A 24,229-nucleotide genomic window follows, 5' to 3' on the forward strand; every position below is an offset into this window, starting at 1 on the left:
ACAGTATAAGCTTCTGTCTGAAACTGAGTATTCATGTGGTCTTAGGCCATCACTAATTTTGTTTTCCAATTTGGACTTAAACTTAGATATCAACTTACAGGTCTGAAGCAAAAAAAGAAAAAAAAAAAAAAAAAAAAAAAAAGCTGTTTAGTGGTTTCAGACTTGTTTGGGTTATCTTAGAAGGCAAATTTTCAAAAATGCAACTATAGTTAACATTTTTCTGCTTGTAAATCAAAGATTCTCACACTGACAAGGACTCGTCAACAGTACCTTGTGTTACTGTTGTATATACAGTTGTATATACAGATGTGATACTGTCCATCTTAAGGAATTCAAAGCTTCAACCACTTACTAGATGTCCACAAAATAAAATTAATAAGCAGAAAGAATAGTAATTTAAGATAACCTTAATGGTCTAACGAACCTTCCAAAAGGAAGGAAATATAAAGTTAAAGCTGATTTACCAAACTTAATTTATCCTGATGTATTTCAGTACTAGATTTATCTTCTAACTCTTTAAGTAACCTCAGAATAATTTCACCAATGCCAAAGTGTAATTGAGTGGATAAGCCTTAACTCCAGATGTCCTTGCTTTTGAGGCCTAAAACCATTATTTGAAAATATCATAGTGCCACACACACTAACTCAAACACAATTTTGTGTGAAGATACAGTTTTGTTGATTTCTTCTATTACACTCTTCATAACACTGGTAATTCCATGTGTCCATTGCCTGCAACGGACAAGTGCTGAGAAAATCCAACTTCCACAGTGAAAGGCATATTTTAACCAAATGAAGAATAGTAAATCCTCCACACGGGCTCAAATTGGAACTATTTCATTTAGTATATGCTGTGAAATGATCAGTTTTTTTTTGTTGTTGTTGTTGTTTTTTTATCTGCAGTCTTTTTGAAACACAAGGCACAAACAGGAAGCAGACATTCCAAAGTGTGATTGTCTGAAAGAAATGTAACTGTTCAGAGTCCTTAGTCCATTTTATTAGAATACCTCCTTCTTTCATGTCTATGCAACATCTTCTAGGTAATCTGCAACATCACTAAGTTGAGAAACAGTAAGATCCTGTGTGAGGTCTTCAAGCTTTTTGTAAAAAGAAAGAGAAAACAAATAATCATTTCTCTAAAATAACTATAATATAAAATTACTATAATGAATTAAAAATCATCATTTATAAAGTATTTATTTAGCAAAGCACATCAAATCCATTACAAAACTTGTTTTTTGTTTTTTTGGGGTTTTTTTACACTAAGAGGTATATTATTAGCCATTTCATGAATGAGAAAACTCAGGACTTCAAAGGTTTAGCTCACTTTTCATGATTTCTAAGTGGCAAAACTGAAATTAAAACACTGATCAGAATCTCAAGCTGTAAGTGAAAAATTTAGGAAAACTTAGCTAAGCGTTATTTTACTAAGACCAAGAAAATGGTCCCCAAATATCATTGTTAATTGGTACTATTTGTATCTATTGTAGACTTCACTCAGTAAAAAGCCCATCTCTATGAACCTTTACCTATATTCTAAATTTAAATGAAATTCATTAAAATAAGAGAGAAGGGGAATGGATATTTTAAAACCTACCAATGCTTTTTTAAAATCAAAGAATCTCAGAATTAAGGAACCTAAGTTATCTAGTCAGTCAATAAAAATTAAGTATCCATTTTGGGAAATGATATAATCCATAGCCAAAGAAGAATCCCCTTTATATGACTGATACCCAGTCAATGGGCATCTTTGTGTAAAAAATCTCCAGTGAGTAGAAGACTAAAGCAAAAACTGAACTTAAGAAATATCTTGAAACTCTTTACTAATCATTAAACAATCAAGTCAAAAATCAAGTTAAATACAGCATCATGGAATAGAGAAATACATGTATATGTATAGCTGACAGAGAATCCTCTATTTCTTCACATTTCCAAATCATGCTCTCTATACTCTGGCCAAGTTATCTTTTCTGGATCCATGATATTATGCCACTTCTTGGTAATTTTTCAAACAAAGCCAACCTGGAAATCTGGCTCCTTCCTTTCAAAACATAAGCTATGACCTTTCTACAATCCCCTATTCCTACTTTATAGCTTCTAAAGAATGTATGTTATCTTTCTCTACTGAAATTTAAGTTCCTAGAGGGTAACTGTCTTGTTTGTTTATATTTGTATCCCCAGTGCTTACCTCAGTACCTGTATATGTAATAGTCTAGTAATGCAAAAGAAGAGGCTAAGAGCAAAATCCACACATAGATAGTGTGATATGGAAGAGGTACTTACAAAGGCAACCAAAAAGGAATGGTTAATATGATAAAAAGAGAATCATGATAGAGCACTGCCATAAAAATTCAGAGAAGACAGAGCATCAGGAGAGGGTGGTCTATATCAAAGGTATTATTAAACATGTGACACAGCCCCCATAGCACTCTGGAGGTGGCCCAAAAAAATTTAAATGTAATTGGAAAACATCTAACAAATTAAAACAATATATAATAAAAAAATAGGCCAATATGACTCCATAAGGATTGATCCTTGGGTACAGTTTAGTGGCGTCCATTTTTGTTTATGAGTTTGATATTACTGGTCTACATTGTCAAAATGCTGAAAGGAGGGTCAAGAGGAAACTGCGAAAAAGGCCAGTGAAGATGGACGGAAAATATATGCTAAATTTTCCTGTTTATTAAATCAGATACTCTAAAATGGTACTTGAGTGATTGGAATTCAAGTAACTTCAAGTAAAACTTCATTTCTTTGTTACTCCACAATAGACATTAACACAGAAATCAGAGTAGCAGCAAGGGATTTCAGTGACCACTTAGTACAAACCATATCTGACGTTAATTTCCACTATAGCATACCTGCCAACTGGATATCTTGCTTCTACCTTAAGATCTCAGTTCAAATTTGGCCTCAGACACTATGTGACACCAGGTGAGCCATCTATCCCTGTAAGTCTCTCTTTGCTCATATGTAAAATGATCTGGAGAAAAAAATGGCAAATCACTCCAGTGATCTCTGCCAAGAACACCCAAAAGGGAGTCACAAAGAGCAAGCTCCAATTGAACACTACATATCTGCTCCATCATCCTGAAGTGCTTTGCACATAATAAATGCTTATTAAATGTTGTTTCTTGTAAGAGCAATCACCTAGCATTTATCAATCATAGACTATATGAAAGGCATTATGTTCTATACTGGGGACACAGATAAAAGGTGACACAGGCCTTGTGCTCCCATTCTAGGATCACATAATTAGAAATGAAAGGGAACTGTGAGACCATCCTGTGGACCCTCATTTCACAGAAGAGAAAAATCAAGAGAGAAAAGTGAAACTATTTGCTTATGCTTATGCCTTTTGCAAATGATAGAGTCAAAAGTCGTTAGGTTATTTGTCACCAAAGATACCTTGTTTTGTTGTTTTAGAATGCATCTCGAGGCCATGGAATAGAGAATATTCCATGGCTTCACCAATCCTGAGGCACAGACATAAATTCCCATTTTTCTAACACTGCAAAACACCTCAATTTATATTTTCATGGAAAGCACCAACAGGAAACCATCAACAGCATATCATTTAACTAATATTCACTTAAATCATTAATTGCAAAACTGAATGAAAGCAGGAGAAAATTGAGTTTTCCAGCAGATCTATTCATTTAAACTATCTTGGAAACATCTCTCATCCTATTGAAGCAAAGAAATTAATAAAATGTTGACGGCTCCCAATTTGCTCCTTTTTAACTATATAAACAGAGGAATCTTAGATTAAAATCTTCATTTGGCAAATAATTTGCTATTGGATACTGTCTTTCCTCGAATGTGCTTAACCATGATTTGATTTTTGAACAATGGACCTAAAGTTCATTGATGTGACTGCTCTTCAGAAAATCATTTCTAAGGTTTCCTAGAGAGCAGAGCCTCAAATTCCTGACGTAATTGCCACATTGTGCAAGAAGAAAGCAGTTACTTCTGCTTGCAATAGCAGAACATATGAGGCGTCTTCTTTTGGTTTTCAGATTTGCTTAAGTAGTTTTATTACCATTACATGGAAATACTGTTGCTGTAAGAGCTGGCATATTAAAATTTCTTATAAACTAGGGATTCTTAACGTGGCCTATATGAATTTAGTTTCAAAATATATTTTTGGATAACTGTTTTAAGTGGTTTCCTTTATGATCCTAAAAATTTTACTATGTGCATTTAAAAACATTATTCTAAGAAAGGGTTTATAAGGAATCATCAGACTGCCAAAAGAGTTCACAACACCAGAAAGATTACACAATCCATAGAAATGCTACAGATTCTATTTCTCATAATCCAATGAAATTTGCTTTGTCAAAATTTAGGCTGCATGTCAAACTATGTTCAGTTATTTTTTCTTCTCTTTCTATTCCTTTAAACTGAAAATACCCCAAGGGTACAAATTAACAAACTTACACTGCATATAAAGCTTCTTCAGTCTACAAATTCATTACAAATAGATTTCTTGAAAAAGAAATCATTCAATAAAAACATGCATGTTTAAAAGCATACTTTATCATTGATATTGACGTCATCTAGTTCCACAGAAATGTCTTCTTCTATTTCTTCACCAATACTTATTTCACTTTTCTCTGAGCGATGACTTATGGTACTATTTCCAGAAGGAAGAGAAAAAAAGATTGTAAAGATAATAAATCATTCATAATAATTATTCAATATAAAATTTCCACTTAAGAAATGTAACCATTTAGACAAAAAAAAAAAAAAAATCAGAGCAACATACATTAAGCAATATTTACTTAAAGATACTAAATATCCTTTGGGAAGCAAAATAATTTAATGAACAGAAGGTTGGTTGAAAGCATGGATGACCTGAATTCAAGTCTCACCTCTGATATATTTTAAAGATATGAGACATTCAATAAGACACAACTTCTCAGAGATGCATCATGCACCCCTCTACAACTATAAATTGCAAGAGTTTACTGATCTACATCAGTAGTAGGAGTTTCCTCATCATGTAGTTCCCCTACACCAAAGAAAGTAGACCAAAAATTATCCAATATACTCAATTATTCATATATATAATGAAGATGGATTAAAAGCCCAAGCTCCTTATATATTTTCTTAAATATGCACTCTCATAAGAAAAAAATATACTTTTCAACTAATTAAGTTTCTATAACAGCTTGTCTAGATTTCTTTTCATTAAAACATTTGAATTACATATTTACATGGTAAACATATAACATTAAGAAATAAATTATTTAAATGTATAACAAATCCTGTTTTCAAGTTTGACACTGCAAAATAAGTACATGCTTACATGCTTCTTTATCATGTCCAAAGTGTTAAATATTACTTTACTCACATTTACCGTAACAAAAACCTTTTGAAAACCATCCTCTTTAAGGAAGGTTTGAAAGAGATCTGTTGTTATATTGGAAAGGAATGTAAAAACATTTTTAAAGCATTAACTATGTATCAAAGGATTGTTCTACGTCCTTGGAATACAAGAAGAAAAAAGAGGGAATCTTTTTTATCTGGGCAGAAACTCAAGATAAAAAAGTGTAGTTTGAAGGATGAATGGCATGGTACACAGGTCTCCAGGGTATTATGGTACAGTAGAGATTTCTATAGTAAGACAGCAAACTACTAAATTGAAGGGAGAAATAAATCAGAAATCAAGAAGGAGAAGCTTAGCTGAGTTCAGTCATGTGTCAGATCTTCACAATAATCACAGTCATGCTTTATTCTATTTTAATAAATTTCTATACTATCCTTTATAAACCTAATATGTTATAAATCTAACCTTCTCTACAGTCAAATATAAAGTTTTGGATTAGCTTGTATTCTCTTGGCAACTCTACTGGAGGGGAAATAAATAGGAGATTACTATAATTTTAAATAGAATTTCTCATTTTAAAAAATGCCTTCAGAAATTATTGATTTGTACGTTTTCTTGAGTGTATTTGTCTATCAGGTAAATCTTTCTTACCTATTAAAATCATCCATGTACTCTTCTTCATCTCCAGTTCCTGAATTTAAAAATATGTACATATATTTTTAATATGGTATACATATATATGAATATACACATATTTATTTATATTCAAATGATATGACTTTCTCTAGAACTACATTATTCTAAAGTAAATATTCTTTTAAAATATTATTGGTTTTTTGAAGAATTATTTAATACAATAACAGTCATTCAATAATAAAAAGTTATACCATAAAAAGCAAAAGTTAATTATTTCATATTAGAAAAACTTTAATATATTAATCTTAGAAGCATATACAAAATAAATAATTTCCTTATGTTCCTTAAACACATTCCATATCAGAGAACAATTGTGTTACAATTAGCCAATAAAGAAAATTCTAAGAAAGCTTCTAATAAGACTAATTGAGGAGAATATGAATTCTTGAAAAGTTTTAATTAAAAAAGATTACTGAAATTAGAGAAAGTTCTGTATTTTATTTCATGGTATATTTAAAACCAAAATTCTTGCTGCCTCAAAAGCCCAGAATCAAGATTCCCAGAGACCATATTCAATAGTTGCTCAATTAAGCTTCAGATGTTGTTACAAGACAGTCACATTCCATTCTTCAGTAGTTACTATAATCACAGTCAAAGATAGACTTTGCTTTCTTCAAATTAAAAAAACCTAAAGTTGCTACCAAGGCTTCAAACAAGTACTGTGTGGGGTATCATAAAGACAAAGGAAGGAAGCAATAATTGCCACAGCCGTAATACAGATAACTGAGTGAAGGTTAACAGCCTTTAAATGGATGGTGATGTCAGTGGTAAGAAACAATATTATAATAGTAGGGTTACCACTCTACAAAAAACTTGTTTAATAATATTTGTTTGTAATGAAAAATAACAATAAAGTAATAATGTAACAAAATAAGAAAAATTTTTTATTGAGGGAGCAGACATCAACCAAAGTTTACTTAGCTCCACTTACCTTGGATCTGAGTTCTCAATCAGTAAATTAGTATTTATTTCTAGACTGAAAATTGCCTATTCTCATTATCATGCTTATCTCTCAAAGTTTTCTAGGATTTCCATTAAGGAACAGATTTGGACTAGTGAAATAAGATGCTCTCTACTTCTAGAGAAAAAAGATGACAAGTAGAAATATATATATTTAGTCTACCATACATGTATATACACATATATAACATATATATGTGAGTGTATGTGTATGTATATATAAATATATACATATGTGATATATTTATATATACTTATGTATATATCCGTGTTTAAGTGAAGCCTTTTAAGGGTTGAGGAGGGACAAAGGGGAAAAAAGTAGAAAGTGCACAGCAAAAAAACAAAACAGAACAGAACAGAACAGAACAACAACAACAAAAAAAAAACAAATAAAAACAAAACAGAAAGAAAACCTAGAAGGCAGCAAAGAAAAGCTGGGTAGTTTTGAAAACAATGTATAGTGAAAAAATTAAATAGGTTTTCTTGAAATTTATTGTTTTCTATTGAATCTTCTTATATTCTGCTATATACATGAAAATATCTTTTTTCTTTTGTTTTGTATTTATTCATTTTAATTTATTCTTGTTGAATAAATAAAAAATTTTTTCCAAAAATAAACAAAACAAAAAGAGTAACCATACTAATGAAATATTCTTGAAGCAGCATAGCATTTTCCTTCTAGTATATGTGATCTGAACAAAGTAGTAACTCGATAAATACTAAATATTCTCTCCACTCAGATGTCAAGAGAAAATAAATTCAAATTAAGCACAGAGCCTTTTAAAATAATCTTAAAGATTATTATTATTATCTATCCTGAAAGGCAAGTTGTCAGTGTACAGTGTACATTTAACCAGTGATAAACTGATTTAAAATTTTAATTCTATTTTAAAAGCTATCATGTCAAAACAAATATATTAATTTAGTAACATTGAAATGGACAATTTAGTTACCTAATCCAAGTGATCCAATTTTATCACTGACCATTTTCAGATCCCTTAATATTGAGCTTCCCCTTGTATCTGAGAAGGGGGAAAAAAAAAACAAAAAACAATTAGCAAACATAATTATTTTTGTAATACTATTAATTACTAACATATAATCTTCAAAATTTCTCTCTTAAAAAATGCATGGATTCAGGAGGACGGGAGTTCAAATCTGGTCTCAGACACTTACGTCCTAGCTGTGTGACCCTGGGCAAGTCACTTAACCCCAGCCTCCAAAAAAAAAAAAAAAAAAATGCATGGAGCTTGTTTATATGATACAAGCATAATGGTACAAAAAAGACTGACTTAAGATCAATAGACTAATGATTATATTATGACATTTCTTATCAAGGGCTTAAATGGTATCAATGGAATGTTTTGTCCTCCTTATTCCAACTATATTACCATCGCTCTCTTCTACAAAACACCACAACAACTTTTTATAGGACACAAAATTCACAAATTAAGATTCCAAAAATCTACTTTAGTCCATTTTCATCCCTCTATCCTCATTCCTTTCCTAAATCTGGTTTTCTTTTTCTATATTTGCTCACTAATATATACTTTCTTCATGAAAGTGTTTACCTTTTGCCACTGGCCTTCAATGACCCACTCTAAACAATCTACTCTTAGTGTGTACTTCCTATCTAGACTACTTCCAACCAGTAAACTATGATAATGAGGATGGAAAAAGAATGAGACTGGCATGTGTTTAGGGTGTGGTTTGGTGAGTATGTGTGTGGGACTATCAGTAGATGGCTTAATGATGGAGCATGCCTTAGAACCATAATAGTGTGCATACTAGGTTCACAGTTGAGTAACAAACTGGAAGTGAGGAAACACTGTAATAGTTTACTTATAATGTAAGCTTTAATGATATATTTGATTTTCCCTCCCTCTTGAGAAAATATGGTGTAGTGGAAATAAAGCTAACCCAATACCTAGAAAGACCAGGATTCAAGTCTCCCCTCTGACACCAACTAATTATGTAACCTGGGTGTCACCAAATTCCTCAGTACTCTACGCCAGCAGTGGCAAATTCAAAGAGAAACAGATTTGAAGTATATGTAGTAATTTAGAAAAATACAAATGAACATTACTGATGTTGCACTGTATTTCTATTTTTTTCTCTTAAACATTTCCCAATTACATTTTAATCTAGCTCTGTACCAAATGACATTGACAAAAGAATGTTTCCTCATCCAAGAGGTCCCCAAACCATTAAAATCAGAGTTCATTCTTTAATTCTATTCTTTGTTTTATATGGAGAATAAATCTTAACACATGTAGGTCTTTTTTTAAAATAACTATCACTTGTGCATGAACAATATATTACAATCATCTACCTTCAAATCTAAGCTCCTGGAAGACCCACATAGTAGTTATGAATATAACAATTTTTTGTCTGCCTCAGAGTCCTCATCTATAAAATAATAAATAAAAATAGCTTCTCCCAGGGTGTTGTGAAGGTCAAATGAGATAATATTTGTAAAATGCTTCACAAACCTTACACCATATAAATGTTAACTATTCATAATCTTCCTATAGAGATTATTAACTAGAATTAAATAAACTTCAGAAACTCTGAAACATTGAAAATCTAAACCTAACAAGGGCTCAATCCCAATAGAAAAAAAAAAAATATTAAAAAAAAAAATCAGAGTAGCTCCAAATAACAACAACAATCTATAGCATTTTTAGTTTTTAAACAACCTTATCACTATCATTTTGTTTGATCTTACAAGATCCCAGTGAGGCAAGCAATGACAATGTTTTCATCCTGGTATTACAAATAAGGAAACTGATATTCACAGTATAGTTTACTTGATCGTGGATACAATGCCAGAAGCAGCATGCAAACCCAGCTTTTGACTCTAAATTTAGCACTCTTTCCGTTGTCAAATCAAATTAAAGTCACATTATAACTGTGGGAGTACTTACTTTCAGATTCTTTAAGCAAACGTGTTCCAGTCAGGGAGCTATGTCCACTTTTTAATGGTGGTGCATCAGAAAGTGACGCAAGGCTTCCTGCTTGCTTGCTTGATTCACTTTTCCTAATGAGAAAACAAAACAAAACAAAAACAAAAAAAAAAAAAAAAAAGCTTACAAACATATTCTTTTACCATTTATAATCTAAGCTACTCAAATCATGTCTATATAGAGAAAATACAGAAACTTTACTATGCAAATCACATATTCAAAAGCTTTTTTTCTATAAGGAAAAAAAGAAACAATCACAAAGCCACACACCAAGATATTTAATAAGAAATGACCTCCTCACCTCTTTTTAGAGTTTTGTTTGACATCTGTTATATCAAACAAATCTTCTAAGTCATCTTCAGTGTCACTGTTTTTATCAGAAGCCCTTTTTCACCCCATATTAAGAAATGGCAGCCAGGAGAAAAAGATTTACACATGAATAAGTGTAGCAACTGACAAAGAGCTAACAGAATAAAGTGAATAATACTGTCTGAAAAACTAAAAAAAAAAAAAGATACTGAAGAATTATTTAAACATGATAAAAGGGGTATATTGTTCTCTAATTCATCAGAATTTTGTTTTCTTAGAACTGTTTTGCTTCTCAGTATCACTATCTTAACTAAAAAAAACTACATAGCTTTTCCTATAGTCTTGTACTAGAAAAAAAGATTAGTGAAAAACATGTGACTTGCCTTCTGGCTGCAATATAATCTTTACACTTACCTAAAAGCCAAATATTAAGTAAAAAAAGGAAAACATTTCTTTACATTAATAAAATGCTCAAGTGGTTGTCATCATGCTCCAAATAGACACAAAAAATAATTCAAGATACACATACACACTTTAATCCATTATTTCTTATATGTTAAAACAAAAATGTGCCATACCAATACAACCTATGAAAAGTATGACATAACAAAGGAAGCTTTACAAAAATGAATGCTGAAAACTATCTATACACATAATTAGAAAATAAAGAATACTTTTGGGGGGAGGAGTAAGTCATCTGGGGAAAAAAAAAAAGGCACATGATAGAATGTAGGGCCCTTATTTCTCATGGCCAATAAAGAATAGTTATTTTATTGCTTACTGTTAACATCAGAAAGATGACATTTTCATTCAAACAAAATTTTTGGTAATACTTATATGAAAACTGGAAGGATAGCATCCCCTTTATCCATTTTCTTCAGTTAGGAACTAACAGAGTGATGACACTATGTCACCCATTCCTCTGAATAATCTCAAGGTGTATAAATATGTGAAAATATTAAACAATCTTTAATCACACATGCTGGTTGCCAGCTTCTGATCTTAAGGGACTAAGGTCTGAAAATTTTGACATTGGCCTTCAAAACCAATTTAAAATGTAAAAAAAAGGCATGATTAAGTAATGGCTAAAATAATAGTACCAAAACAGATATGGGAAGGGTGCTTTGTCAATAATAATCTTAAAAGGATTAATATTATACATCAGTCTGTTCAGATGCCAGAGGGATATATTCATCTATAACGAATAAGAGTGAAAGAGTAAATGAGTGTTAAGGAACATATGAAAAATCAGAAATTATGTTAAAGAGCAAAGTATATTTTTGGTCTGATATTAATGTAAAAATTTCATTTGTATATGTAGACATTTTTTCTCTATTAAAGTTATTTTCTAAAATTTATAGTATAGTCTACAAACCTAAAAATAATTAAGGAATTTCCTTAAATATAAAGCCAAATATTTAGAAGACATACTTTGAAATCATCTAGAAACATTATAATGAATAACAAAGATTCACTCACCAACCATAACTTTTTTCTGGCTTAGGAATGGGATCATCAAAGAAGGAATCCCCATCCATGTCATCTTCATGGGAACATCGACCAGTTTTATCTTTGCCATCCAAAGCTCTATTATTTAAGGAAGAACCAAGTTTTGTTTCACTGGCTAAAAGATGAAGGCTTTTGGTCTTTATTTCTGATGAAGAGATACTTGTATCACTCTGATTTGCATCAATGATCTTCTAAAAAAGAAGGGGGAGGGGGAAAAGTATTCACATGTATCTTCCTCTTGGGCAAAATCCAGCATATTCAGATATTTTATATTCAGTTAAGATTTATGAATATATATCTAACTTTTTATCTATCTTTGCTTCTAGATAGGACTGCTTATAATATAGGACAAAAAGATTTTTCTCAATGCTTTCAAGATTTGCTGAAAATAATAGCAGGTAAAAAAGTTCATCAATTTAGTTTTTTCTTTTTTTAACATATATAAACCCAACACATATATATGTCATATATGAACAATTATGTTTGTTATATATAATACCAACACACATAAATGTATATACACATATATACATACATATTTATATTCTATGACTTCATCTAAAAACTTTCTAAATAATTTTTAGTTCTATTAATAAAAAATAAGATGTTATCAATAATACAGAAAAAGGAAGTTTTTTCAGTGAAAGAATTCTTTATAAGCAAAAATAGTGGTTTTCATCCAATATCTAAACTCCAAAAGTTTTAGTGCAGTTTCAAACTCAACTTGAAACTGTGCTAAAACTTTTGGGATACTTATATGAGATATCATTAGGGAGAAAGGAACTCCATTTCTTCTACCAACTAATTAAAACTAGAGGGGAAGAGAGTTAATTAACTTAATGAAGCCTTTAAAGTAGGTTTTTCCTTTCCCAGTTATCTGAGCATTCTTTCCATGCTTACCAATATCCTAGCAGGATAACTTTATGTCTTGCACAAAGCATCAGTAAACTGATAAAATATAGTACTAATGCTATTAAGTGTGTTTTCAATTATTATTAAAGCCTTAATTACAAAGTCTTAATCGTACTAGTCATGGATAATATTCATTTATGTCCTTTCGTTCTTCCAGTCTAGAGAAAGCAATAGATCAGCATGGTAAAAAAAACAAAAACAAACAAACAAAAAACTAACCAGTAAACTGGCAGTTCTCTTTCTGCCATTAACTGTTTTTGACTTTACACAATATTTAAATTATTATGTCACTAAAGTCAATTATCTATAAAAGGGAGGAGCTGGACTAAATAATTTTTAAGATTTTTTACAAACTTTCTAAGATTTATGCCAGTTTGAAGATACTTCATATGACATATAAGATAATTTTTTCATTATACAGTACTGTTAAGACAACAAAATAAAAAGGACATGTATCTATATTTTTGCATCAAATGTGTAGATTACAGTAGATTACAAATTACTAGTGGTAAGCGAATTTATACTCTGAAATGTCAGGACTTTTACATAGAAAGAACTCATAGAATTATTGATTTATGTAAAAAAATAGATAGAATAAAAGATACAATAGGGATAACCCAAATGAAAGGTTATTTTTCCATCATAAAATGTTTTTTAAAAAATTAAAGCTAGTTTAGTAACTTTGTTTTAATATAAAGCTGATATTGAAAAAAAATAAGTATTTCCACCTTTCTGTAGAGAAATTTATGTCAAATTGCTATTTTTAATAGCATGCTTATTTACTAAAAGAGTATGACTCCTCAATAACTTTTATAAGAGTTGGATATGTAAGACAATTTTCTTATAAATTTGAAAGTGAACGTTTAAAATTAAACTTGAAATCTCTGTAAAATTTAAACTGCAAAGAACATTAGTCTTAAAAAAAAAGAATGCAACTGAATATGAATAAGATGGTAGACTATTGGAAACAGCAGATCCCACAGCAATAGAGAAAAAAAGCAAAATTGATGTAAATAGTGAAAACAATAATAAATCATTTAAGTAATTAAAATCCAATGTCTTTCTCAAATTTCTTTCATTAAAATCTATGCCAAAGAGAAGAGACGAGATGTAAAGTTAATACTTATTAGCAAATAGAAGTGTTTTCCTTTATTTTAGAGGAAAGGGGCTTATAGCATTGGGAGTATTTCAGTAATGGGATAAAAAGTAGTTTAATAATAAAACAAAAATAACTTATTTTGTATTTAAATACACATATGAGATATTTCTAATAGCATCCTTCAAGATTTTCAATTTTTTCCACATGAAAAGACAATATTTCCCATTCTGTGATGCATAAACTCAGATTATAACTATATGATTTACTTTACTGGAATAATATTTTATTAAACAGCATTCTCTTGAGCTGAAAAAAAAGTAATTCCTCAAAAATGAATATTATTTAACATTAATGTAATAAATATTTATTGCAGTTATATCAACACTCCAGACAAAGTTATACCAAGTTCCATTACCAAAAAAAAAATAAGTGGTTAAAAACATGCATACACAACTTAATATACCAAAATGTGTGGAGTACATTCCCCCCCACACACACACACACCCTTCCGGAGGCTGGGGTTAAGTGACTTGCCCAGGGTCACACAGCTAGGAAGTGTGTCTGAGACCACATTTGAACTCGGGTCCTCCTGCATTCAAGGCTGGTGCTCTACTGCGCCACCTAGCTGCCCCCTGTAGAGTACATTTCAAAGGAACCATGGTGATACCTCAATACTTGGATTGATCACATGCAGTTCATTCACTCAATTCAACAAGTATATTGGTAGAGTGAAAAGAACACTAGAAAACATACACAGAGTAAATAATATCCATATATGTATATATGTATGTGTATGTACACATATACACAATATATAAATTTACTTAAAAGTGAAGTGCAAGGCAATTACAAAGTACTGAGGATGTAAAAGGTACTAAAGACTAAAGGGATCAAGAAAGGCTTCATATAATGTAGTCTATAACTGAGCTTTGAAGGTAAGGATTTCAAAGGTGAAGGAGAGGATGAAGGGCATTCTAATCATATGGAGGACACTTTATGCAAATGCAGAAAGACAAGAGATTGATGTGTGTGAGAGAGAAAATACACCACTCTGGTTGAAACAGGATATATAAATAGGAATAAAGCTAAATGTCTTAAAAGATAGGTTTAAAAGAGACAGATAATGAAGGATTCAAGGATCAAAAAGGAGAATTTATCTGACATCCTGGTGGCAAATGAAGAAGTGACATTGTCAAAATTGTTCTTTAGTATGAATATTAGTCTGTTAGTTGTATTTAGGGAGGACAGACTGGAGAAAAGAGAGATAAGAGAAACCAATTAAGAGCAAATGCTGAACTAAGTTAGTGACCAGAGAAAATTAAACATGTTATGGACACAATTTTAAGACCTGGAAAGTGATTAGATATGGAGTTAAGAAGAGTAAATAAAGGACAAGAAATTCTTAATGTGGACCCTATATATTGATTTTTAAGAGCCGTGTATAGGGAAGGGAAGTCACCTATATTTTAATATAATCTTAGTTTTACCAAAAAAAACAAAAACAAAAACAAAAACAAAAAAAACAACCAAATCCCAACCTAAGTAGTGAGTGTTCCAAATAGATAAAGCACTGAGCCTAAAGTCAGGAAGACCTAAGGTCATTCAAATCTCCCCTCAGACATATTTACTAGTGATCTGACCCTGAGCAAATTACTCAACTTCTGTTTGCTTCAGTTTCCTCACTGTAAAATGATTATTAATAGGAGGGTTGTCATGAAAATCTAATGAGATGTTAGTAAAAGTTTTTAAATACAGTGACTAACATGTAATAGGCACTACATAAATGCTTATTTCTGATTTAATTTGTGAATTTAAAAACATACTGAGAAAGGTTCCATAAGCTTCATAAAACTTCCAAAAAAGTAAGATACAAAAATAAGATTAAGGATAACAAACTAGAATGAATGGAAGGATGGTAATACCCACCATCAATACAATTAAGTTAAAAAGATGAATGGGTTTTAGAGTTCCATTATGAACATAATGAGTCTAAAATCCTTGAGAGCACCCAAGAAATATATCTAGCAGGCAATTGCTAATGCAGGCCTGGAGTTTAGGAAAATGAAGCCTAAATAATTATAGACTTGGGGAATGTCTTGAGCAGAACAGATAGTGGGAACCAATAAAATCATAACTGAAAAACTTGTCTTTACTTCTCTTCAGTCTATCTCTTCATTTAAGGAAGATTAGTTTCTTCATGAAGACACCATTTCAGATTTCCCCAAATATGATATTGCCCATCCCTTTCAAATTACCCTTCATTTAACTACCTTGTGTATAATTTATTCATTTTATACTTATGTTGTATGGATTTATACATGTGTTCTCTGGCCCATTAGAATATAAACTCCATGCCAAAAGGAATAATCTCACTTTCTATCCGACTATCTTCAATTCCTAGCAGAATATCCAGCACATAATGGGTACTTAATATAATTTTGTTGATTGAGAGTAATGTTAAGAAAATCCAGGGGAGAAGAGAATACCCAGGAAGAGATTAATACCATATACTGAAGAGATAAAAAATGAGGGGACTAAGAAAGGAATATAGAAACACCCAGTATTTAGACATAGTCTTTACAGAAAACCATTTAGGTCCACTAGTAAGCTCAGCAGTCAGACTATAAAGGGTTAAATGAATAGGTCATAAAGATATGTAAACAGTTTTTTCTAGCTGCCTGTTAGCTTTTGGTGATATATATTTATTAACAATTAACTAAATTCATAAAAAACATTTATCCATCTAAGATAAAATACTCCTACAATGCAGTTCCATTAAAGTTCTCTTAAATGGAGGCAGCTAGATGGCACAGTGGATAGAACATCAGCCCTGAGGTCAGGAGAACCTGAGCTCAAATCTGGCCTCAGACACTTCACACTTCCTAGCTGTGGGACCCTGGGGCAAATCACTTAATCTCAATTACCTCAGCCAAAAAAAAAAAAAAGTTCTCTTAAATGAATTTCAGTTTCATCCAAGCTAAATATCAGCTAAACTCTATATTATTTATTATATTATTTTACAAAAAAAAAAAAAGTGATTAATTTGAGGGGGCAGTAGAATCAAGTCTAATTTTTTTTTTTTTTTTAAAGACTGGAGAACTGGGAGTTTGGAAGTTATCAGGGAAGGAGTCAATGAATAAAAAGTATGTATCAAGATCAGAAAAATGGCAGTGATGAGCAAAGATGAAAGCTCCCAAAGGAGATGGTGTAGGATGAGATCTAAGACACAAGAAAGAGAATTGGTACTGGCAAGGAGAACATCCACATCTTAACTAACCATAGCATAATCTTAAAAGAAAGAATGTGAGGACAGAACGATGATGCAAGGAAATGAGACTATGATCATATGGAGAGAAATTTCAGAATTCTGGGTGGCAGAGGTTGAACATGTAGAGTGGTGATGATATAATCATATGGTGTTCACTGAGGTGAAGATGCAGGCCAGAGGAAGGGCACACTCTCTCCCAATGATGCTAATTGTAACCCTTTCATGACTCTTGTCCACACCTTCCTCTAAATCCTCCAAAAAAGCTCCAAGCTTCAAGAGAAAACAAAGGATGTTATTATTATTATGAGTTAGCTCTTACTCTTCCCAACTGGTCAACTTATTCTTTACAGTTCTTCCTATATTATTCTTCATTGGCAACATATTGTAATGTGCTTACACCTATCACTCTCATTAAGGTGCTTCAGGATCTTAATTCTTAAAAGACTAGTATGGTAAAATATAGCATAAAACACTGCTATCATGTTAATAAGGATTATATGTATTCCAGTGAAGTTTGTTTTAAAAAAAATATTTTTAGGATTGCCTTTAAGACAAATTTAAAGGTTTTTAAAGGTTTACGAACAAAAAGCTCTCAATACCTTAATGTGATACCCAGTATCTAAACAAAAATGGAACTATCCCCCTCAACTACTCACAAACGTTGACTAATCAATAATTTTAGATTATTTCCAAAAACTAAAATTCATCTCCAAAGAATGAAAATTTGTGTCCAATGATAATATATTCAAAAGATTATGCCATAGAGTTCAAAAGGCAATCCATGAGTTATAAAAAATATTAAGAAGAATGTCTTCCCAATGGAATGAATGCATTCTTGCCAAGATAACTGCTTTAATTTGAAATAATTATCACTCATTTGAATCAATAACTTATGGTATTAAAAAAAAAATCAATTACAGTACAAGTATTCACCCTCAGATCTCTTTCACTTTTAACTTATGAATCTACTTTATTCACATTCTTCATATACCAAAGATTGCCAATCTTTTAAAGAATTTAAATGCAATGCACAAAATAAAAATATACTAAATATATTTTAAATGATGCTGACATTTGATAGATTTTAGGATTCTATAGTGTATAAGGCTCATCAATTCACAATAATAGCAAATCTCCCCTTTACAATCTTAAAAGCAATGTAACATGATGATTTCTTGAAGGCTATTTATGCCAACAGAACACAAACTGACAGAACCAAGATATTTTGAAAAGCTTCAATCACAGGCCTCCCAAAAGACAGATTTATGACCATTATCCATTAAGTTGTGGAATGAATTGTAAGCGGAAAGAATATCAACAATGAAAAAAAAAAAAACTCACATTCTGGAAATACAAGAAAATAATGGTACTGACATAAAGTATAAAACAATTAAGCTAGATCTATATTGCCTTAGTGACTGTATAATATTCCCTAGAAAATGCTTTTTAAAATAAGTGGACATTTGGTTATTTGTCATTTATTCTCATCAAAGCAGTGAAAAAAAATTTTTCCCTTTGGGGAGGGAAAGAAGGAAGGGATAGATTCCTAATTGTTTGGAAATAAAGACTCGAAGTGACATTTCAGTATATATTATTTTATTACAGGGTTAGAGTTTAATCAATAATTGGTTATTACATATATAAGAACCTAACACTAGGCTTTAGGCAAAATAACAAAAATAGGTACCTGTGTTAGTAAATAAACTCCCTCAGATAAGACCCAAAATAACCTTATTCTGATTATCAACTCACAGTAAAAAGTATTTCATCACTACTCCAGGATGTATAAACATTTACACAAATAAATATAACTCATTTTCTAATAGTGAATTTTTACCAACATTTTTAGCTGCCATAAGCACTGATATGCATCTCATTTTCCAATAGGAAATTATATTACTGCAGCTAGATTTAGAATTAGCTCAAAACTGGGTAAACCAAGTTTTCTAACTTAGTTTCTTAAACTGCACTATAAGAGAAGTTTCAGATGAAAGACATCAAATGCATGACAGACATCTTTTTCGATTTTCTCAGAGCAAAAAAAAAAAAAAAAAAAAAAAAAAAATCAACTTTTTGACCATCTTATATAAAGAAAGATATTCTAGTTTTTAATCCTCATGAGGTAAACTACTCTTGGCTTAAGATTTAATTCTTTGAAAGTCATAACCAAAAAGTACTTAAAAAAATAGTATAACTGAAAAAAAAATTAATGTGAAAATCCACTATAAAAGAGGAAAAAAACACCACCACTCTCAGGAAAAATCTTGCTCTAAATACCAAAACAAGTAACAATGACAGATTTTTAAAAACCACTTAAAATTTTTTTAAAAGGGGGGGGGGACTGATATGAATCAATAGTTCTGCTGTATTAACATTTTTTAGAATATTAGGGTGCCATAGAAGAATTTACTCCCCCCAAAAAAAATCTCTATGGTTTTTAAAAAGTAATGTGCATTTTTCAAAATATTTTAATTAGAAGTTAAGGTCCTTCAATAAGTTCAAAGTATCAACAAACTCAATTTTCTCACTGAATTGTACCTACCACTACAATACTCCAAAAACTCAGTCCTACATCAAGAAGATGTAAATATAAAACCCCAAAAGGTTCCCTACCAAAAAAAGCAAGAAAATGGGTCCTTGTTTGTTACATCAAAGAATCTACAGTAAATAGTTCTGTAAAGTACCATCTGTTATTACTCACCAACACATACAATTAATATTTGTAAAATTCTGGTTTGAAATGAATTGTTTCCAAAAGTGAACACAAGAGTATTTTCTCAGGTATCTTTGCTAGCCTTCCAGCTTTTACATTTTCTTCATTCCCATTCATTACTGTCTTCAATTTATCCTTAAAATCATCCCTTACAATGGTTATAATCAATAAAAATTTATGAAATGTCTACTATGTTCCTGGCACTACATGAAGCTCAGGAGATTTAAAAAAAAAAAAAAAAAAAAAAAAAAAAAGAGAGAGAGAGAGAGAGAGAGAGACTGAGACCAAAAACATTATATAGATCTAGGTATCATCTGTATGAAGATAACTGAACCCACAAAAAACAAGGAAGAGAGCAAAGAGAGAGAAGAGGCCCAGGACAGAGCCTTAGAATAAACCAACAGTTTGAAAGCAGGACATGTGATACCAAAAAATGAGAATCAGGCAGGGAGGAAGAGAATCAGGGGTAAAGAGCATTACAAAAATCCAAAGAAAAAAAAGTAGCCCAAAGCTTTTGAGGTTCATAAAGACTAAGAAAAAAGGCCATTAGATTTGGCAATTAAGAAATCACTGATTGTGGGGATCAAAGCCACTAACTTTCACAACAAACAAACAAAAAATTAAGTAAGAAAGCAACCCAAAAGAGCAGCAAAGGTAGAACAATACTGCAGAATACACATACACACACACACACACACACACACACACACACACACACACACACACACACACACACACACACACCCCTTTAGGAATATCAGAGAAAACTAATCCTTAAAAAAAAAAAAAAAAAAAAAAAATCACTCAATTCCCCTGATACCCAGGCTTCACACTTTCAGCAGAACCTAAAACCTAAAGTTCATAGTGGAAGATACTCCTGCCATATCTGAATCCTCTCCTGCTACAAAGATTATATTACACATCTGGTCTCCTCCCTTCCCCTCAGCCTATAACAAGCAAACAGTATGACGGTGAGAAGTTAATAAGTTGTTCTGTCTGCAATATCTCCTAAAGGATATTCTACCCCAAAGACTGCAGAAATTATTCAAAATACCCTTAAGACCTTTCCTCCTCTCTCTCAAACTTATAAAATGTGGCAAGTGCACTATTGCACCAGACCTGAAGGAAAGGAACCTGAAATCTACCTGGAGCCAATCTTATATCCCCCCAAATATTACTTAGGGTAAAGGATTAGGACAATGAATGACAAAATCCCCTAAGCAGGAGAAGTCGACCTTGCTTTCCAGCCTGGCTTTGGTGAGCTTCACTAAAATAAAAGGAGTTAGAATTTGAATGATGGGAAAGGCTGCAGCGTTTTCAAAAAGAAGAAAACTCAAAAAAAAATCCAGAGAATAAGCAAATAAATTAAGAGATGTAAAAACTAGAAGAATTAGTACAAAATCTGCAAAGAAATCATAAAGATCTCTTAAATATTACAAGACTAAGGAAAATAAAGCAATAAAACATAACTTGAAGAATAAATCCCCATCATTCAAAGAGAAATAAATTACTGAGAAGAAATTAAGAATGTCACAAGTTATAGTTCTCGAAGCAGTAATAAAAAACTCAATAGGTGAGAAAAATATGACTGAAAGGTAGCAAATTTCAACAAAAACAAAAGGAATAATTAACATGTTTAATACAGAATATTTAAGTGAAGAAAGTTAACAAAAAGCACAAGGCAATAGATCAAAAGTTACAATGATCAATATTGGACCCAAGAGATAAAAAGGCACTGCCTCCTACATTTCTGGAGAAGTATAGTTGTAGATGAAACATGTCTAAACATGATGACTTTTTCAATACTTTTGATAAAACTTATTTTTTCAATCCTTTAAAAAAATTCTTTATTACAAGACATGATTTTCTAGGAGGGAATAGCATTATGGATAATGTAGGAAATATAAAAAAATATCAATAAAATTTTATTTTTTGAAAGATCATTAGTAATTTTGGAAAGAATAATTTCAGTTATGTGATTAACTCAATATACAATAAAATGGAAAGATGGGTTAGAACAAGTTTGTTTTAAATTTTAAATAGTTAATAAAGCAGACTATATTTCTGAAAAGGGTTCTATTTTTTCAGCTTTTTGTTGCATTTCTTCTTTCCTATAGTAAACTCAGGGACACAGAGTTGTATCTTCAAAAAGCAGCAGTTAAGATACTTACTAGTAACAGGTATAAGATATAAACTATGGTTCTAAAGACAGACAACACTAGGTACTAAGTGTGGTTACAGCAGAAGTAACATGTCTATGAAAATGGAATTCAGGTGCTAAGGTAGCTAATTAATATTTAAAAATGGAAAAAATCAAATAACAGACAAAAGCACTAAACTACTACACAGTTTACCATGCTCAACATTATGCTGGTTAATTTGACAAAAATCAAGTGTGAGTTCCTGTTTAGGTCTCCTATCCATATTATCCAAAAGCAGTCATAACCTTAACATGCTTCTTAAGATTAGGTTCATAAAATACATTTCCAAAAAAGGTTTTAGAGGTTTAGTTGTTTTTAATATAGGGACATGAAATTCACCTCTTAGTATTCTCTAGCTTACATCTGTCAACTGATTCAAGAAGTTATTTCCTTTTCTCCATATTAACTAAAAGACTTTTGATCCTGGAAAGTATTAGCTTAGTTTGTAAATCAGTATAAAAATATTTAGAATCAATAAGAGAATAGTACAGAAAATGATGCATTTTGCAAAAAGAAATAAATGTATACATTTTAAATAATTTTAAAAATCTATTTATCCTGTTCCTTTTTAGACTCACAATTTTTAAATTTAAAAAAGGCAGATAATATATATGATTTAAAGGATCAGAATATAGCAATTAAGTTACTCATTCCCTCATCTCATCTCCAATTACAAGCTATCCACTAGTTTACTAATTAGAAATCTTATGAGTAAATAACATGAGATCTGTGATAAGGACACTATATAAAATTAAATTTTAAATTATTGCAACTAAACAGTAAGTTCTTGAATGGAAAAAAAAAATGTTTATGTAGACATATATGTATATTTATGTGTACATAAAGTATATGTTTATATATGTACATATGTACATAAATATAAATATTATAAAAATAAATATTTTAAATGAATATAAAACAAGAAAAATTCTAAATCTTATTTACCTAATAAAAACCTAAAAACCAGGGACGGACATTTATAGTTTAATAGATACTGAACTTTAAAATAATTATGCCAACTAGAACTCATTTTGTTTTATACAAAACATTATATGTGTTCTTAGGTTCTATAATTGCAAATGAATGACTGCAATGTTTCCAAAAAAACCAAAAATTTGTGTTTACACTCAATCACATTTATCACATTGTGATTACAATGTGAACCCACTACTAGGACTCTTCAGCATAGGTTGCTTTTCCCTACTGGATCTAAAAGCACTTGCCGGCCTTTTTGCTCTCATGCATTTTACCTTTTCACCAGCCTTCTCCCCGCTTCTCTTCTTTTTACCTTGTCCTTTATACCTTGGTATCTGAGCATGAGAATAAAATGACATCTTTTACCACAAAATATATATCTTTCTATGTATAATATCAGAAATAATGGATTCCTCATAAGCCATTTTATCTAAGATTAATGGAAATTTCTCAATAAATAGAAAAATCTCTACTTAAAGAGTAACTGCTTGTCTCCCTGTTTACTCTTGGCATAAATAATATTCTTAGCAATTGTTTTTCATTAGTAGCTTAGCCAGATGTGGATAATATAATTTTAATAGGTAATGATACAGAAACAGCCATACTTCTCCTGAGCAATCCAAAAACTAAGCTGGATAGTCATTATCCTTTTAATTACTGGAACTTCACCTAATTTGGTTCAAGGAGTCTGTCTATAGCAAGACTATTATACCCATGTAGTTTCAGAGCTATCTGATTATCTGAATAGCCTTAACATTGGGAGAACAGACAGAAAAAAGTTTAAAAAGAGATCGCAAACCAACATTGCCAAAAACAAGCCAGAACTAATTGGAATAAGGGTGGACTTGAGCTTATGGTTAAATCCCTTAGCCATTAGGGGAGTTCTAGGTTTACCAAAGAACTTTCAGATTTGTAATGTGTACTTATATGGCCCTATATCCCATTAAAGGCTAAATCAGAAGAATTATCTCTTTTTGAAAAACAAAAAAGAGGAAGGGAAAAATAAAAGATTCTTTGGAATTTAGCTTACAGGTTTATCTATAATTGAGCTGTGACAACTTTATTTCTATAAAAGTATCTTTCAGACATATTAAAAATACAAATTATAACTTCCTTTACTTCTTTAATGTTCAAAAAACAAAGATTAAAAAAAAAAAAAAAGAACATTTCATTTTAGTGATACGATAAGTTTGGAAAGTTGAAAGACTATATTTTTACAAAGTCCTCAGATTCCTCATTTGCGTTATACAGATGACCATGAGTCTCAAAGGCATGAACTTTGACAAGTC

General features: G+C 31.0%; 1 protein-coding gene across 3 annotated transcripts in view; it reads right to left on the bottom strand.

The window, feature by feature from the left end:
* Positions 1-975: 975 nt before the first annotated feature.
* The window catches only part of CEP43 (centrosomal protein 43), a 58,546-nt gene continuing 35,292 nt past the window's right edge, over positions 976-24,229 (bottom strand). Inside the window, exons 7-13 of one of the 3 annotated variants that reach the window (XM_074309341.1) lie at positions 23,216-23,275; positions 11,743-11,963; positions 9,916-10,028; positions 7,942-8,010; positions 5,984-6,023; positions 4,537-4,636; positions 976-1,097 (exon numbers count right to left, since the gene is read on the bottom strand). In XM_074309341.1, the coding sequence (XP_074165442.1) occupies positions 1,023-1,097; positions 4,537-4,636; positions 5,984-6,023; positions 7,942-8,010; positions 9,916-10,028; positions 11,743-11,963; positions 23,216-23,275 (678 nt within the window). In that variant the 3' untranslated portion in view covers positions 976-1,022. The remainder of the gene's footprint in view (positions 1,098-4,536; positions 4,637-5,983; positions 6,024-7,941; positions 8,011-9,915; positions 10,029-11,742; positions 11,964-23,215; positions 23,276-24,229) is intronic. The other 2 variants (XM_074309340.1, XM_074309339.1) reach the window with 2 other exon arrangements.

The sequence above is a fragment of the Sminthopsis crassicaudata genome, chromosome 4 (assembly GCF_048593235.1).
Source record: "Sminthopsis crassicaudata isolate SCR6 chromosome 4, ASM4859323v1, whole genome shotgun sequence".
Classification (NCBI taxonomy): Eukaryota; Metazoa; Chordata; class Mammalia; order Dasyuromorphia; family Dasyuridae; genus Sminthopsis; species Sminthopsis crassicaudata.